General features: G+C 41.1%; 2 protein-coding genes across 3 annotated transcripts; one reads left to right on the top strand and one right to left on the bottom strand.

Annotated features, from left to right (window-relative positions):
- Window positions 1-306: 306 nt before the first annotated feature.
- LOC133930712 (uncharacterized) lies at window positions 307-9804 on the top strand. Of its 2 annotated transcripts, XM_062377428.1 has the most exons (10): window positions 307-510; window positions 906-982; window positions 1369-2685; window positions 2920-3277; window positions 3733-3817; window positions 4442-4498; window positions 5932-5991; window positions 6076-6294; window positions 6388-7722; window positions 8080-9804. In XM_062377428.1, the coding sequence occupies exons 3-10, from the start codon at window positions 1419-1421 to the stop codon at window positions 8401-8403; spliced, it is 3705 nt and encodes a 1234-aa protein (XP_062233412.1). In that variant the 5' UTR covers window positions 307-510; window positions 906-982; window positions 1369-1418; the 3' UTR covers window positions 8404-9804. The 2 variants fall into 2 exon arrangements, with proteins under 2 accessions (XP_062233412.1, XP_062233411.1); XM_062377427.1 differs by lacking the exon at window positions 906-982.
- Window positions 9805-10988: 1184 nt separating this feature from the next.
- LOC133883204 (uncharacterized) lies at window positions 10989-13082 on the bottom strand. The gene is made up of 2 exons (XM_062322442.1): window positions 12273-13082; window positions 10989-11521 (listed from the first exon to the last, which is right to left on the bottom strand). The coding sequence occupies exons 1-2, from the start codon at window positions 13018-13020 to the stop codon at window positions 11295-11297; spliced, it is 975 nt and encodes a 324-aa protein (XP_062178426.1). The 5' UTR covers window positions 13021-13082; the 3' UTR covers window positions 10989-11294.
- Window positions 13083-16476: the final 3394 nt, after the last annotated feature.

Raw genomic sequence — 16476 nt, 5'->3', positions numbered from 1 at the left:
CGAAAGTCTGTCAACACCCTGAATGTCAACAAGTGACTGCATAATATCTATCAACGCTCCTATTAATCTATATAGTGAGATTTATTGGTCGGTAGAGCAAGATCTGTGAGCACACTAAATAACAATAGGTTGTTTTCCCACGGTTATATGTGTAGCATACGTAATGTCGGCATTCAGAGTGCTATTTTTGCAAGTTTTTATTAAAATATTATTATTAAAAGAATCCAATTAGAACTGGTCATCTCGTGTTGTCTCGCTGACACTGGGTCCCAAGCACGCGATTGGTCGTGTCAGGAAAAAAACACACGACTGGTCCCAAGCGAAGCGTGGCTGCAGCCTGAAACCGTCCACCGACTCCTGCACGCGCGCACCCAGCCTCCCCCCGCCGCGGCCGAGCTGACGCCGGCGAGGCCTCCCTCCGGCGCCGCGGCCGTAGCGCCGCTCCGCCCGCAGTCTAGCGGGGTGAAGCAGAGACCCATCCGGGCGTGGATTGTCTCCTTTCTTCCGTCGGTAAGTAACCCTAGCTCGCTTGGGGTGGATGCCCTTGTCCCCAATCAAGTTCGAACCTTTTGGTCTCCATTCTGTTGGTTGCGGAATCGTGTTTTCCGTTGTGCCCTAGGATTCCAATCCATCCATTCTCTTTGTTTCAAAAAAAGAGGTACCTGGATTGTTTAGATGTAAATTTAAGCGAATTGACAATGTTCCGTGATTGTTGCCGCTATGCAGCAGCTGCCCAAGTGTTCTGTACAGTTGTGTAACCAACGAGTCCACTACAACAGCCATGGCATGTAACATGTAGGGGCACTTGTCCAAAAAGTTTCAGATTTACATATGAGGCATTGGTCACCTTTCTGCATAATCCGACCATCTTCCCTTTTGAATTTATTCTTCAAATACTTGCACAGATATCACTCTTCAGTTAGACAAAAAGGATGAGTGGTGAAGGTTTTGATCATCATCTTCATCCTGGGATAATAAAATGGTATTGGTAATATTGTTTTTCTATTTTTTGATATTATATTATATCTCTGTAGCTGTTTATATTTTGGATGTTTGACTTAAATTTGACTTATTTTACTACTTAATATTTTTCCAAATATAGACAAGTGTCATGGCTGCCATATGTTATAAGAACATTTTAAACAGCTCACAACCATGCTTTTGCTATGAGCCAAGAAAACGTTGGCTATGTGTGCGCTAAGTGTAGCCCTAGTTTTGTGCTATACCATCTTACATGGGTGCTTGTTCATATCTTTGTGTCATGTTATAGTGTTATCGTTGTATGTTCTTGTCACCTTTTTGTTGCAAAGTGCAAACACATTGTGTTTTAAGATCACTAACGCAATTTTTTCACCTTATGGACGACAGGTTGTAGGCAATTCTTCTGTTTGGTAAAAACCACCGTTGTATCGTTGAATATGGAAGTCGATGATGACGTGGAGGAGGATGACATGGATTTTAACCCTTTCCTTAGGGAAGGATCTCCATCTGAGACCTCGTCAAGCCTTACCTCGGAGGCAGAATGCGAGGAACATAGTTACGAGAATCAACCAAGTAGCGAGATATATCTGCAGAACAGTCTAGGTAATGAAAACACAAGTGACAGCGCACTTCCTCAAAATAGATTATCATCCAAGGGTGTTTTCAAAGAAAATTTTCCAGAAAAAACCTCAACCCAGGTTAATTGTGAGCATGATGAAGGTCGCTTGAATGGATTGGAAAAAGAGGTGTTACCAAGTAAAGCTGCTTGCTCTCTAACAATGCAAAATTCTCATCACCTGTTGCTCAAAGCTAGTGAGGAAGATGCAATTTGCAGGCGGACGAGGGCAAGATACTCTCTAGCAAATTATTCACTTGAGGAATTGGAGACCTTTCTCCAGGAATCAGATGACGATGGTGATCTGCAGAATGTTGATGAGGAAGAGGAATACCGCAAGTTTCTTGCAGCTGTCCTGTCTGGTGGAGGTGATGATACACAGGCTTGCCAGGGGGATGAAAACCAGGATGAAGATGAGAATGATGCAGACTTTGAGCTTGAGATTGAGGAGGCCCTAGAAAGTGATGGTGATGAAAATGCCGAGAACTATGAAGATCCAAATTGTAGAAAAGAGAAAGATGGCCGTAGGCCTCAGACTAGGCAGAGGGAACCATTCACTGAGTTGTCTGGGCCAGGTAGCTATTGCCATGAATCAACTAAAGCTCATTTAAGACCGATTCTGCCCTATATTCCACCTGCATTACTGACTCCTGCGCATGGTTTTGGATGGCAATATCCTTCCCAGAATGCTCTTTTCCCTTCATCCTTGATATCAGTTACCTGTGCACCTTTAGTAAGCGGATTTACTGATCGGCAACTTGGCGAACTGCATGTGTTGATATATGAGCATGTCCAGCTCCTGATCCAAACCTTCTCCCTATGCGTTCTCGACCCATCTAAACAAGATGTGGCTAATAATGTTAAAAAGATGATAGTTGAGTTGGTTGGCTGTCGTGATCAAGCATTGGCTACGAGCACTCATCGGCAATTCTTTTTTGAATCACAACATCTACGCTCGTCATCTAGTATTGTTTTTTCTGAGAGCTCGGAATGCCAATGGGTGCCGTTAATTAAGTGTCCTGTTATATCCATCCTTGATGTCTCACCACTTCAGTTGGCCCTTGGTTATTTAAGTGATGTTGCGACCGGTAAGTTCTTCAAGATCCCTACATGGGCTAATTCAAGTCTCCTTGTACCGTTATTACTTTTATTTTGTTACTATTACTAGTACCTTTATTATCATTATTGTTTTCACATCATCTTTTTAGTTGGACTTGTGGGTTCCATCTCTAGCCTACCCCAACTTGCTTGGGACAAAGGCTGTTGTTGTTCTTTATTTTGTTTGTCACCACTTTAACTTTGCTTTCATACCAAATTAACAGCTGTCGCGAAGTATAGAAGAAGCCATGTGGATGGCACTGCTGACAGAAACCGGAGAAAAGAGCCTCTGTTTCCTTCACCAGTAATTAACAGTTGCAAAGGTGTGAACAATGTTTCTCAAGACAGATCGAATAGTGCGCCCACAGCATCATCTCTTTCAACTGGGCAATTACAGCAGAAGAAATCATTAGCTTCTACCCTTATTGAGAGTACTAAAAAGGAGACGGTTGCTCTTGTTCCATCTGACATTGCAAGATTAGCACAGAAATTTTTTCCACTTTTCAATTTTTCACTGTTTCCACATAAGCCACCTCCTGCAGCTATGGCCAATAGAGTGCTTTTCACTGATGCAGAGGACAGGTGTGCTTTACTTCTCCAACATTTCTTTTGAAATAAAAATCGTACATAATAGATTCCCTTTTTTCTTAATTTTATTGTATCTGTGGATTTCAACACTTCATTGCCATCTTGACTTCAAGACATAAGAAATCTAGGAACGCTGAGCACAGAGGTTTCATAGCCTTTGTTGAAGTGTGTTCTGTTTTTATTTCTGTATTAGTGGCATTGATTTATACAATTTGTGTGTTAATTTCCTCAACTGCTGTATCATGACCATTCCTTTCATCTTTATATTAAACTTTCCTTAAAGTCACCTCCTTTTGTGTGGTTAATGGTATCAAGTTCATTCACTGCATAGTTATTACACCTGCCTAGCCTAACATGACATCATGTGTTGCCCTTTCTCAATTGCGTACTTAATATGATACCTATCATTTTGTTTCATGGTTATTTCAATTTTAGTTTGTCTGCTGCAGATTATTAGCTCTAGGGCTCCAGGAATATAATAATGACTGGGGAGCAATACAAAAGCGCTTTCTTCCTTGTAAATCAAAGCATCAGGTATTTTTAGTGCTCAGTTTGTGTGTTGCAAAATTTTACTTCAAGCCTCAAAAGTTGTTTTTATTTCCTTCGAATGATCCTACTTTTTTAATGATTTGTCAGGCATAGTCATAATAGTTGGTATTTTCATTTTTTGTTTGGTGGAAATGATGCCCGCATTACTCGGTCTAATGAAAAACTTTATGGGAGTACTGAAGAACATGGAATGCCTTTAAGGTTCAGTATTAGTGTTGTTTTGATTGCATTACCATGGCAATGACATTTTTTACCCTGCTGACACGATTGGTGGCCTAAAATTTGGTATCTGTTCTCAATATAGACACATCAGGTTGATTTTTTTTTTTCAGTAAAGAATCTGAACATGCAGATGTTCATTTTATTTTTTTCACAAAGGCCTGGTTGCCAATTTACAGTGCTTTTCTTTTGATTAAGTAAGCTTGTTCAAATCCCTCGTCCTCTAATTTCTGCATACAATCGCAACCTACACCATTTGTTCAATTCATGTATATTACTTAGTTTAGTATCTTAACTAAGTTGTTAGTTGCTCATAATATTTGAGATTTCCTTGCTTTGGACTTGTGGTGTGTTTTATGCCTGCTCAGTGACATAACTTCTTTGGTGCAGATATTTGTGAGACAAAAGAACCGTAGCTCATCCAAAGCTCCCGATAATCCAGTTAAGGTAAGTGTTTTGACCTTTTCCATTTACTGGAAGATAGATGCTGAATTAATTTTTATGAGCCTTTAGGGTTCAACAATGTGCTCGTGGTGTCTGTCGACTTGCATAATATGCATAGTTGTCATGGCGTCGGTATAGCGACACCATATCGGCGTGGCGGTTTCTGATCTCCTCCGCCTCACCATCTCCCCCCCCCCCCCGGGCTGCTGATCCGCCCGTCCGCGATGGCGACAGAATCAGGAGGAGCGGGACGGCAGCAAAGAAGAGGGAGGGAGACAATGCAATGGCGGGGAGGGGGGGAGGTAGCAACGCTACTGTGGGGGTGTAGCGCGCGTGCGGGGGAGAAGAAGAAGGAGGCGGGCGAGAAGAACACGTGCGATGCGAGAAGGAGGCGGCGCTGCTACGGGGTTTGGCTCGTGCGTAGGTGATCGGACGGTCTAGAGCTCAAGATTGCATGATCCGGCAGTTTGGTGGGCTCTGGGCTGGATGGGCTAGGATTATAGACAGTAGAGGGGTTTGATGATTAAGCTGTTTTGTAGGCCAGCTTAGTAGGTTGGATAGGCTAACAATCCATTTAACTAGCTAGTGCCTTCGCATTTTCTTTGTTTCTCCTTTCTTTTCTTTTCTTTTACTTATATATAATATATTATTGCATATCTATAATGTGTGTATTTGCCACACCGATGTATGGATGGCGTTGCCACGCCGCGCGCCATAAGCGCTGTAAAGGTGTGAAGGTAGTGGGTCATCGAGCCTCGCCACGTCGCCATAACAACTATGATAATATGGTTTAAGAGTTCATGCCATCTTCTGGTTTTAAACTGGTATGTAAACAATAAACAGAGACTTACACTAATTTGAACTGGTCTGGTTTAGAATCCTGGTTTAGAATCCTGCAGTGTGTAGGTAGTGAAGTTTCTACAGCAGCACTTACACTAATTTGAATTGTCGATAATTTTTAGTCTATCCTCAATCTGCATATCGATACCATTTTGCTTACATGCCAACAAAATAGTAGGATGTTCATTAAATTTCTTGACAAGATTAGAAAAAGCAAACTTTGATATTATGGACCATATCACATTTATTTAATATCATACTCAGAAGCAAACTGGGAAGATGATTTTTACTAAGTTCTCTTAGCGACGTATATTACTCTGCTTACTTGAGCGCGGTGCTCTACGATTCAGCTTCTGGCTACTGAATTTTCCAGAGTACATCTGTGTGCTGTAAAAGAGTTTATCAGCATGTTCCCTTGTTCAAATACTGTTTTGGGTTGGGTTGACATGATACTTGGTCATGTAGTGGTTGTTATTGTTAAACCCATTAGGAAGTGAGATGTTGAGCTCATTGACTGCTATCTTTGAAATAGAAATCATCAGCAAAAGTCAACATAGCCTTCCAAACTAAGTATATTCTTATCTGAATTAATGCAGGAGGTGCGTCGTATGAAGACATCTCCATTGACAATTGAGGAAATAGAGTGTATCCGGGAGGTGATAATTTGTTACTACATGCTATCTTTTGTTTCCGTGTTTGATTTCTTTGATATCTTTTTCTATACCTACTGTTGATGTCAGGGGCTGAGGATTTTCAAAAATGATTGGACATCAGTTTGGAGGTTCGTATTGCCACATAGAGATCCTTCACTGCTCCAACGTCAATGGAGAGTTGCCAGTGGAGTCCAGAAATCTTACAGTAAAAGTGAAGCCGCAAAAGAAAAAAGGCGATCATATGAAGCAAAGAGGAGAAAGCTGAGAGCATCAATGCCCGATTCAAGAGTGGCCCGTGAGCAAGAGGTTAGTATGTTTTCTAACTTATAGGATATTCAAATAATATTTTAATCTCCACAATGATGTCGTCGAGCACAAATTTTAATGCTTTCATTACAGGCTGATAACAATGCTTCTGATGGTGTTGAAAATGATGATGATTCATATGTCAATGAAGCATTTTTGGAAGACACAGATAGGAGCATGAACATGACGCCTTGTCAGCTGTCATTATCAAGAAATGCTGGAAAAAGCATGATAATGCAATCAGGCTCAGGCACAAGCCTCGATGAAGAATGTGGTGCTACAGGTGGTTACATTGAACCACGGAAGGGGAATGGTACAAAAGTTGATGTAACAACATCATATATACCTTTTATCTCTTGCACTTCTGATGGCCCTTCATCTGTGAGAGCACCTTGCACTACAGCTCCGAAGGTATCATGTAGTTCTCTGGACCAACTGCAAGCCTCCCGATTGTGTAAAGAGAAAAGTAGTTGTGTGGTCAAGTTGGCCCCAGATTTACCTCCCGTGAACCTTCCTCCTTCTGTCCGTGTGATATCTCAGGTGGCATTTCATCAGAATGCAACACACTTTAATGGCACCTCAGATAGTGCAGCAAAGGATGTGTATCCTGTTCAACCTCTAACCTTTACAGAAAGTGCTTATAGACAGCTAAATCTGTTCCCTGATCATAGCAGTAGTTCTAGATTGCAACAGAATGGGATTTCTAATGAAAATAATACAGAAGATGGTGCTGAGCAAGATTTTCAGATGCATCCTTTGCTCTTTCAGTACCCTCGAGATGTGCTTTCATCATGTAGTCATCCGGTTCAAAATCTTATTAATCATTCAAGAAAATATGATCGTTACCCCTTTGAGAAAGTTCAAGTTGAGAGAAGTAACAGCCAGACTACAGGTTCCACCGAAAACAGAAGTACTGTAATTGCTAACACTATCGACTTTCATCCTCTCCTGCAAAGAACTGAAGTTGAGATGCATGATGAAGTACCAGAAGATGACTACCATCACTCTGTTACTCAGTCTGAGTGTAACATGAGGAAAGCTCACGTAGATGACCAGTCAACAGCTGGGCAAGCATCCAAAAGCCCTTGTGAGAGGGAGAACAATATTGACTTGAACATTAATTTATGTTCTCCAGCGGAGTTCAAAAATGCAAATGACTTCAGAGGTACTTTTAGCAAATTGAATGTTCAAGATGAAGGTTCTAGGAAGGAAACAGGTAGTGTTTCAGAGCTAGAGGTTGTAAATGCTTGTTCTCATCATTGCATTCAAGTGCCTAATGAAGAATCAATGCAAGGCATTGTAATGGAACAAGAAGAATTAAGTGATTCCGAGGAAGACAGCGAGCATGTTGAGTTTGAATGTGAGGAAATGGATGATTCTGAAGAGGAGCAAGTTCTGGGTGTGGAATCCTCTCTGATTCAAAATAAGGTAATGTTTGGCATATGTCTGGTAGCATTATAATGTTCATGATTCTAGTATGGCACCGTATTATGATTTTTACCATGGTAATGTTTGGCATATGTCTGTGATTTTCTTTTTTGGGCTACTTTTTCACGTCAGGAAGTTATGCTTATATGATGATTGGTTTTGTATTCTTAGACTGATCTAACTTGACAAGACATATTCTTTACATTGTTAGTATGATAGATAATTGGTGATGAAATCATTTTTTTCCTGGATGTACTAAATTTGTCTGAACATATCTTCTCTGCTTGCTACTCTTTTATTTCATTTTTCCTGTTTTCATTTTGGTTTTCTGATACGTTTAGATATTTCCTTGTACAGGGTACCTCAGCATCAGTTGTTTGTGGGGAGTTCCATGGGAGCAATGGTCAGAGTCAGATCCAGCAAGGATTAGTTGAAGTGGGTAAACAGGATGCAAGTTCAATGCAGAAATTACAAGGTTCTTCTCGGTCAGCAAGGGCAAAGTTGAAGCCAGAAACTGCAAAGAGCACAGGATCTAGGGCAAACCAACGTTTGTCCACTTCTCTCACAGGTGAACCTAGCCGGACCAAAACCAGAAGTTCTAAAATGAAGCAGGGACAGTCAAGTGCTGTACGCAAGTCCAGTGATTCAAGAAGAACTAGAAAAATCCCAGCCCCAAGTTGAGCTCTATCTAGCCTTTAATTTCTGTGCTGCATTTGCCAAATCACAATGGTGGAATGGCTCAATACAATCTGTTGTTACTCACGTTGTTGAGTTCATTAGAACGAGAAAATTTACGATTCGCCATTGAATAACTACTGATTCTATAATTCGCCATCGAATAAATTCTGTTTACTTCTATATCATCGAATAAATGTTTCAGTTCCTTATATGCCATCGGATTTCGATACTGCCATCCGTTATACTGTTCATAAACAGTACCCGAGAATAAAAAAGGTTAAAAAAATATGTCGATTTTTGTGCACGCTCTATAATTCATAATCAACCCATTTTAACTGTATTCACTTAAAAATACTGTATAAAATTCAAACTAAAATTTCTCAAAATGAGCTACTTTTGTAATACTGTGCATTACAAAGAACTAATTTTTTCACCGCGGGAGATAATTTTAGAAATTATTACATCATATTAGAGGAATATTAGTAAATTTTCTCAGATTTTTTGTAAATTTTTATGAGGCTTAAAAATTGCAAGAAGTTACAAAAGTAGTATATTTTAAAGAGTTTTAGTTTGAATTCTATACAGTATTTTTAGGTGAATACAGTTAAAACGGGTTGATTATGAATTATAGAGCGTGCACAAAAATTGACATATTTTCTGTGACTTTTTTTATTTACGGGTACTGTTCATACTGTTCATGAACAGTATATCGGAGGTAGTATCGGAAGCCCGATGGCATATAAGGAACTGAAATATTTATTCGATGGTATAGAAGTAAACAGAATTTATTCGATGGCGGATTGTAGAATCAGTAGTTATTCGATGGCAAATCGTAGATTTTCTCCATTAGAACCGAGCGACACATGCTGGAGAAAGGGACCTATCGCACCTCTATGGTCACTTACTTTGGATTGTCGTGTTAACAGAGCAACGTGAGGAAGAGACCAGATCTGTGGATTGCTGCAGTTGGATAGCAAGACTGAAGTGATCTTGGCCTACAATTTGGAACTTAACCTGTGTTTGCGCATCAACTAATTGTTCATGGTGTGAGAAAGCATTCCCATGCATTAAGGATTTGAACAACCATGGTGGACACAACGGATGATACGCTAAACTGCTCGGATATGACTTGGGGTCTGTACCTCTACTCCACAAAGGTTAAGTGTAACATTAGCCAATAATAATGCCTTGTAATTTCAACCATACAGATTGGTTGTCGTTGTATGTGTGTGCGTTCATTCTGTGTAACTGTGTGAATAGAGATATGTAACTGGCCTGCCGCCTTGAAATTTTGGTATCGCCGGTGGACAAATAGAGCCCAATGCACTGTAACAACTTGGCATTGCTCGAAGGCATTAAACTGCATATGGGCTGATTCTACTCTCTATGGCTCCAAGTTTCTCATCTAATGTGCAAGATGATTGTGTCTCTTTGCGTATTGTCAGTTTTTCTTTGGGTGAATGGAAATGTTATAGTGTGAGCAAACATTCAAACATCACTTCAAATCTGGTGTTCAATGCATGTGCTACTAGCAGCTCCAGGCAGCAGCTAAATGATAATCTTGCATGCCTTCCAAATGACTCGTGTTGCAGTGGTGAAGGCAAATTTGTTCGAACATAGCTGTGTAGATGATCCAAGTTGAGAGGAAGCGGTGTCACAAAATTCTCTATGCTTCAATGAGACTGTCTGACACTGCTCGCTCACTCATGTTAATGTGAAGTTGTGCGCCCAATTGTTCGGCTAGTCGAGCTTGAATACAAAGAGATCAATATGCATTGTTTGAAACAAGGACTAATCTTGTACATTTGTAGCATTGCTTACAACGCGTCCATAGACTGCATCGTTTTTTACGCTATAGGTTTATTTTTCATATACTCTTTCTTACAGAAACATATCCGGCATTTCTTACGACCATTTGTATTATTTTCCAAGGAGTTGTTGTTGATAGCAATATGAAGGTTAATAGCACTATATATGTTCTTAGGTTAGATTCATTTTGTGGGGTTATTTCTTTCTCACTGGCGAGATATTTTTTATAACTTTCTTTCTTCTCCAACTAACATTATGCCTTTTATATCAACAACGTTTTATGCGTTAAGACCAAGACTTATCTTAAAAAAAACACTTGAGACCATCAACAACACCACAATTTTTCTTAATGTCAGCACATTGTTTGCTTCATTAGTTGCCCTGACACGGGCCAGCAAGTCAAGTCTAACTGGTGAAAAATCAAACTGCCATCTTATTGTGAAGAAGTTGATAGTTGATCTAAGAAACTTCACAGCGAAGATTAGTTGTAAGCACGGCACAATGCCATGTTAGTTACAAATTAGTGTCATGATCACGTTATAACTGGTGCATATCATATGGCTAACCTTTGAAGCATGGGGATTTTATATGTATCAGTTGTTTTCTCAAGCTGTACATACTGTAGCGTAGAATGATGAGTAGATCAAAACAAAGAAATAATATGCGCCACAAATCAGTATCGAACAAGTGTGACTGAAACGAAGTAATAGGCGCCATGTTCTCACAAAACAATTCCTCCAAGATTCTGAAGTCCAAAATTGACAATTCCTTTTCCTTGTATTACAGTGTCATTATGAAAAAACATCGTCGGTGAGATATATAACTTGGGGTGGAAGCTATCAATTACACCTTGCAAGCAACACATCAACAACCATTAATATTTTAACTTTTTACACAGCTGAAGCGATTTTTCTGATGTAACTGCACGGGGTGACTTAGTCGTTGAAACATAAACCCACGAAGAGTTGCTCACGTATCACGTAATGATGCAGTTACGTCAGAGGATCACATTCCTTACACAGCATATCAACAATAATGCTACAAATTTACATATTGTTCACAAAAGAATCTCTGAAGTGTCCTCTCTAGAAGTTGTAGAGCTTGCTGGAGGGCTTCAACGTGGTGAGATTGAAATGCTCTAATGTGTGTGCCCACCTAATGTCCTCCTTCAACTGGTGCACCCCAATGGTGCTCTCCAAGAAGTCCTCAGCTTTGGCGCTCTTGTAGTCATACATCCTGGGGAAAATGTTCACCCTATTCTTGGCCTTGTTGCCCATGTTCAGCCATTTTCCAGTGGTTACATCTTCTGCACCTGAATGCAATTAGACAAAAATAATTCTCCGTTATATGTTCTCTAGCAAGTGTCAATCTAATAATCGGAAGTAATAAGGGTCCTTTGGAACGCAGAATTCTTGAAATGTAGGAATAAGAAAAACACAAGATTAAAGTTGTCTAGCATCTTGATTCTAATGGAATAAAAAGCAGCAGGAATTACTCACACGAAGTGTTTGGATGCTTCACAGGAAAAGTACAAGAAATCTGGGAGTTAGATGTACATTAGCAAGAGAGAGAAAGAGAGAAGATGCATGGGAACTTTCGAAGGAATTAGAAACATGAGGTTAGAGTTAGAGCTCATGCTAGAATTCCTCCAAAATATGAATGAAATCTTCCTATCCTATGCAATTCTTTTGCACCTATCATCCAAATGGCACTTATAGGAATTTTTCCTTTGGATTTGATTCCTCCATTTTTCCTCCACAATTCATTTATTCCAAAGGAGGCCTAATATTGGGCTCTAAGAAAAGTAATGATCATGTATTCTTGGAAAGAAAAAAAAAACTACTCCCTCCATTATTTTCTTTGTCGTCTTGAGGTCGGCACAGTTTCTATCATTTTCCCAATACATGTTAGTAAAGTTAGTAAAAGTCATTTTCAAAATTTGACTACACATGTTCTATGACAACATCCATTTTAGAACGGAGCGAAAGATCATACTTGTCGAACGTCAAGAACTCAAGGTGCAAGAATGGAATAATGGATGCATGCAAAAATGCATTGCACACCTATGGCCTCCCTTCTGACCATGTCGGAGCTGGCAATCCACTCGACGAGGTCCCAGGACAGCAGGTAGCCCATGCCGAGCATGAACGGCGGGAACGCCCGGTCGTGGAACGGGAGCCCCACGCCGCAGTACATGTCCTCCCTCGGCGCGTCGCGCAGCGCCTCCACCAGCGCGTCCAGCCGGAGGAACGTGTCGTCGTCCACCTTCATCACGTAGTCGTACGGGCGGCCGCTTCCGGGGTCAGCCGCGCCGCCGAGCATGGCGGGTAGGCCGGCGAAGTAGGTGTACGTCTTGCCCTGGTCTGCGCTCTCGGCGCAGTCGAACAGCAGCACGTCGCCGTAGGCGCGGGCCTCCATGGCCACGAACGCGCGGTGCTCGGGCTGCATTGGCCGCGCGCAGAGCGCGAACCGTACGTCGACGCGCGCGGCGCCGCGGAGCGGGGCCGTCTGCTGCAGCGCGTACGCCATGCGGATGAGGTGGCGCCGGGAGTGCTTCCTGGCCATCGTGTGCACGCCGATGAGGATGCTAAAATCCGAGTGGTGGCCGCCGGCATCCTCGATGTCGCCCGCCGCCGGTGCAGCGGCGACGTTGGCCGTGCCAAGGCAGCCGCTGGCAGCGCCGGACGCGGCGGCGAGATGGTTGCTGAGGTAGGTGGACAACGGAAGGAGGAATATGAGGCATAGGAGGGTGAGAGGGAGGAGGACGACGAGGGAACCGGTGTAGTAGCATGGCTTCTGGATGAACGACATTGTTGCCGCTATCGAGGTCTCTTCTTCTTCTTCTTCTTCTTGCTGTGCATGTGTTGGTGAGTTGGTGTGTGTGTCTATATATAATCAAGCGGTGACGGAAGAATAAGTGCATTAGCAACGATTTGACGTCTTCTTCCTCTTTTCTTGTTTGTGTGTATGCATGTGTTGTTGGTGGCTTGTAGGAATGTTCTAGGTGAATTAATAAATATCAGCAGCATACCAAGTGTAGCAAGCTAGAGAATTGATAACTGTTTCGGGAAAAAAGGTAGAGAATCGATAGTACGACAGCCTTCTATGATTGCATATATTGGTTTGTGTATATAAAAAAAAGGCGTTGCTATTTAACAGTTGCTGTTTTGTTTTGTTTTAACAATGGTTGTCAACAAGTCGCATTCACTTTTTTTCACTCCGAGAAAATGACAATCGCTCATTTATCATTATGTTCCATATGCATAGACTCAGTACGATCTGTATATCATCCTTAATAGTAATTGTCACTTATTTAGAGTGGTAACGAAACAATTATCCCTATCAACGATGGATATCCAATAATTCATAGTCTTTCTTCAACCTTCCGCTAACAATCTCCGACGGGTCCCACTTGTTCATAGCCTTTCTTCAACCATCGTGGACACTATTACAAAATTATTTTTTGGACACCTCGGGATTATTTTCACATGTGGCTCAAAATGACAAACCATCTGAACAGCCCCTTACGATTTTGGATCGCCTGTAGAAACAAATTTTCACAGGCAGCTGCTTACAACAGCCGCCTTTGTAAATAGTCATTTCTAGATGCGATCTCTTATGTGAACCGCTTTGGTAATACGAATGATTTTTAGAGACGGTTTCTTACTTAAAAGAACCGTCTCTGGTAACGAGGTCGATTTTCAGAGATGGTTTCTTACGTAAACCGTCTCTGGTAAAAGGTTGTAAAAATTCATAATTTTTCATATGAAGTTGAATGGGGACAAACTTTATATGAAAATTGTAATACTCGATGAGATCTATAACTTTGTAGTTGAAAACTTTTTTATTTAAAATGATTTAAATACCTAAATAATCGTTTCACACAGATCAAATTACAAGAGAATGCATGTTTGCAAAGAAGCTGGTCTTAAAAGTTACCATTTAATTGATTAGTAACAAGAGAAGACATGTTTGCAAAGAATCTAATTTGTTTTAGAAGTAATAAAAATGTAGAAGATTATCTGTAAAAGATATCGTAGTTTTCTCTCTAGATTTATAGGCACATGTTCATCGTAGGCTTTCATCTGTATGTGATTCCTCCTCAAACGATTATTTAGACATTAAATGATTTCAAATGAAAAGGTTTTCAACTAAAAGTTGTAAATCTCGTCGAGAGATATAATTTTCATATAAAGTTTGTTCGCATTCAACTTCTTATTAAAAAGTTGTGAAGTTTTGCAACTCATTTCGTGAGGAACCGCTACTGGTAACGGGGATGATTTTTAGAAATTGTTCCTTATGTAAATTGCCTTTAGTAACAAGTTGCAAAAATTCATAACTTTTTATATGAAATCGGATATTGATAAAATTTATATGAAAATTATAGCTATCGACGAGATCTATAATTTTATAGTTGAAAACCTTTTCATTTGAAGTCATTTAGATATCTAAATAATTGTTTGAAGTTTCGGATAGAAGAGATCAAAAGGATTATATATGCTATTAGTACTACTAGTATTTCTATATGGGATGGTAATGAGATTTTGCGCGAGCTCAAAACCGCGTACACGCGTATTTTGCACGAAAAATTACGTGACTTGTGATAATCGTTTTTCACATACGGTTCCTTGAGTAAATCGCTTGTGGTAATCTGTTTCCAAAGGTAGACTCTTTTGAGCATGTGGAAGACCATATGCGGGTGACTAAACCATGTGCAAATGGGTTGCCACCCACCTCTTAAAAATATTTTTTTTAGTAGTGCGGCTCGCTCCCCTGCTCTAGCCGTTTCCAGTGGCGGCTCCACTGCTGGATGCTCGAGCATCGCCACTTCCTCGCTAATAACTCGTTTTCATGCTCCCCGCCCTGGCACTGGCTCACCAGAGGTCCTCCACCTCTTGCGGCCAACGGTGCCCCACCGTCTTGCTGCTCCACCTCCATACCCATCTCCTCCCTTAGTCCGTGTCAGGAGCTCTTTTAAATCTGACGACGAACAAAACCCTTCTAACCCCGTCGGCGGCAATCTCTTCTCTAAACTCCTAGAATTCAGGTGCGTTCACAGAGTGGCTCATTGTAATAAAAATATAAAATGAAAATATTGCGGAGCGACGGAGGTTTCTTAGCTTCACGTTTCAAAATGACACATATTTAAATATTTCTAGTGCAATAGCCAACAGCGGAACCAGTCGTTAGCTTCCAACAACCGAAGATTTGCAAGCGCGGCACACTTGGCATCAGGTGGGCGTTTCCCCGGTTGTTTATCACCTTCAACAGGGGATGACGACCTAATTTTATAAGATTAGAAGAAATGGATATATATGCTGTCACTCTTCCTTCATTGCTATTTCTGCTTCTCTCTAATCATCTGTATATGCTATTAGTATCACTAGTACTTCTGTATGGGATGGTAATGAGGTTTCGTGTGAGCTCAGAACCGCGCACACGCGTATTTTGCACGAAAATTTACGTGACTTGTGATAATCTTTTTTCACATGCGGTTCCTTAAGTAAATCGCTTGTGGTAATCTGTTTTCAAAGGTAGACTCTTTTGCGCATGTGGAAGACCATATGCGGGTGACTAAACCATGTGCAAATGGGTTGCCACCTGCCTCTTAAAAATATTTTTTTAGTAGTATGGCTCGCTCCCCCGCCTCTAGCCGTCTCCAGTGGCGGCTCCGCCGCTGGATCCTCGAGCACCGCCCTTCCTTCACTAATAACTCGTTTTCATGCTCCCCGCCCTGGCACTGGCCCACCAGAGGTCCTCCACCTCTTGCGGCCAGCGGTGCCCCACTATCTCGCTGCTCCACCTCCGTACCCATCTCCTCTCTTAGTCCGTGTTAGAAGCTCTTCTAAACGAACAAAACCCTTCTAACCCCGTCGGCAGCAATCCCTTCTCTAGACTCCTAGAATTCAGGTGCGTTCACAGAGTTGCTCATTGTAATAAAAATATTAAATGAAAATATTGCGGAGCGACGGAGGTTTCTTAGCTACACATTTCAAAATGACACATATTTAAATATTTCTAGTGCAATAGCCAACAGCGGAACCAGTCGTTAACTTCCAACAACCGAAGATTTGCAAGCGCGGCACACTTGGCATCAGGTGGGCGTTTCCCCGGTTGTTTATCACCTTCAACAGGGGATGACGACCTAATTTTATAAGATTAGAAGAAATGGATATATATGCTGTCACTCTTCCTTCATTGCTATTTCTGTTTCTCTCTGATCATTGTTGGAATGTGACTTATTTAAAATTTATTCATGAGAATATA

The sequence above is a fragment of the Phragmites australis genome, chromosome 10 (assembly GCF_958298935.1).
Source record: "Phragmites australis chromosome 10, lpPhrAust1.1, whole genome shotgun sequence".
Lineage (NCBI taxonomy): Eukaryota > Viridiplantae > Streptophyta > Magnoliopsida > Poales > Poaceae > Phragmites > Phragmites australis.
The sequence above is the reverse complement of the archived record's forward strand: the minus strand, read 5'-3'. Positions and strand labels throughout refer to the sequence as shown.

Coding starts and splice junctions, on each gene's coding strand:
- LOC133930712 (XM_062377427.1), top strand. CDS start 1,419: ATGGAAGTCGATGATGACGTGGAGGAGGATGACATGGATTTTAACCCT. Junction 2,686..2,919: donor TTTAAGTGATGTTGCGACCG/GTAAGTTCTTCA, acceptor CCAAATTAACAG/CTGTCGCGAAGTATAGAAGA. Junction 5,992..6,075: donor AAATAGAGTGTATCCGGGAG/GTGATAATTTGT, acceptor TGTTGATGTCAG/GGGCTGAGGATTTTCAAAAA.
- LOC133883204 (XM_062322442.1), bottom strand. CDS start 13,020: ATGTCGTTCATCCAGAAGCCATGCTACTACACCGGTTCCCTCGTCGTC. Junction 11,522..12,272: donor GGTCAGAAGGGAGGCCATAG/GTGTGCAATGCA, acceptor AATTGCATTCAG/GTGCAGAAGATGTAACCACT.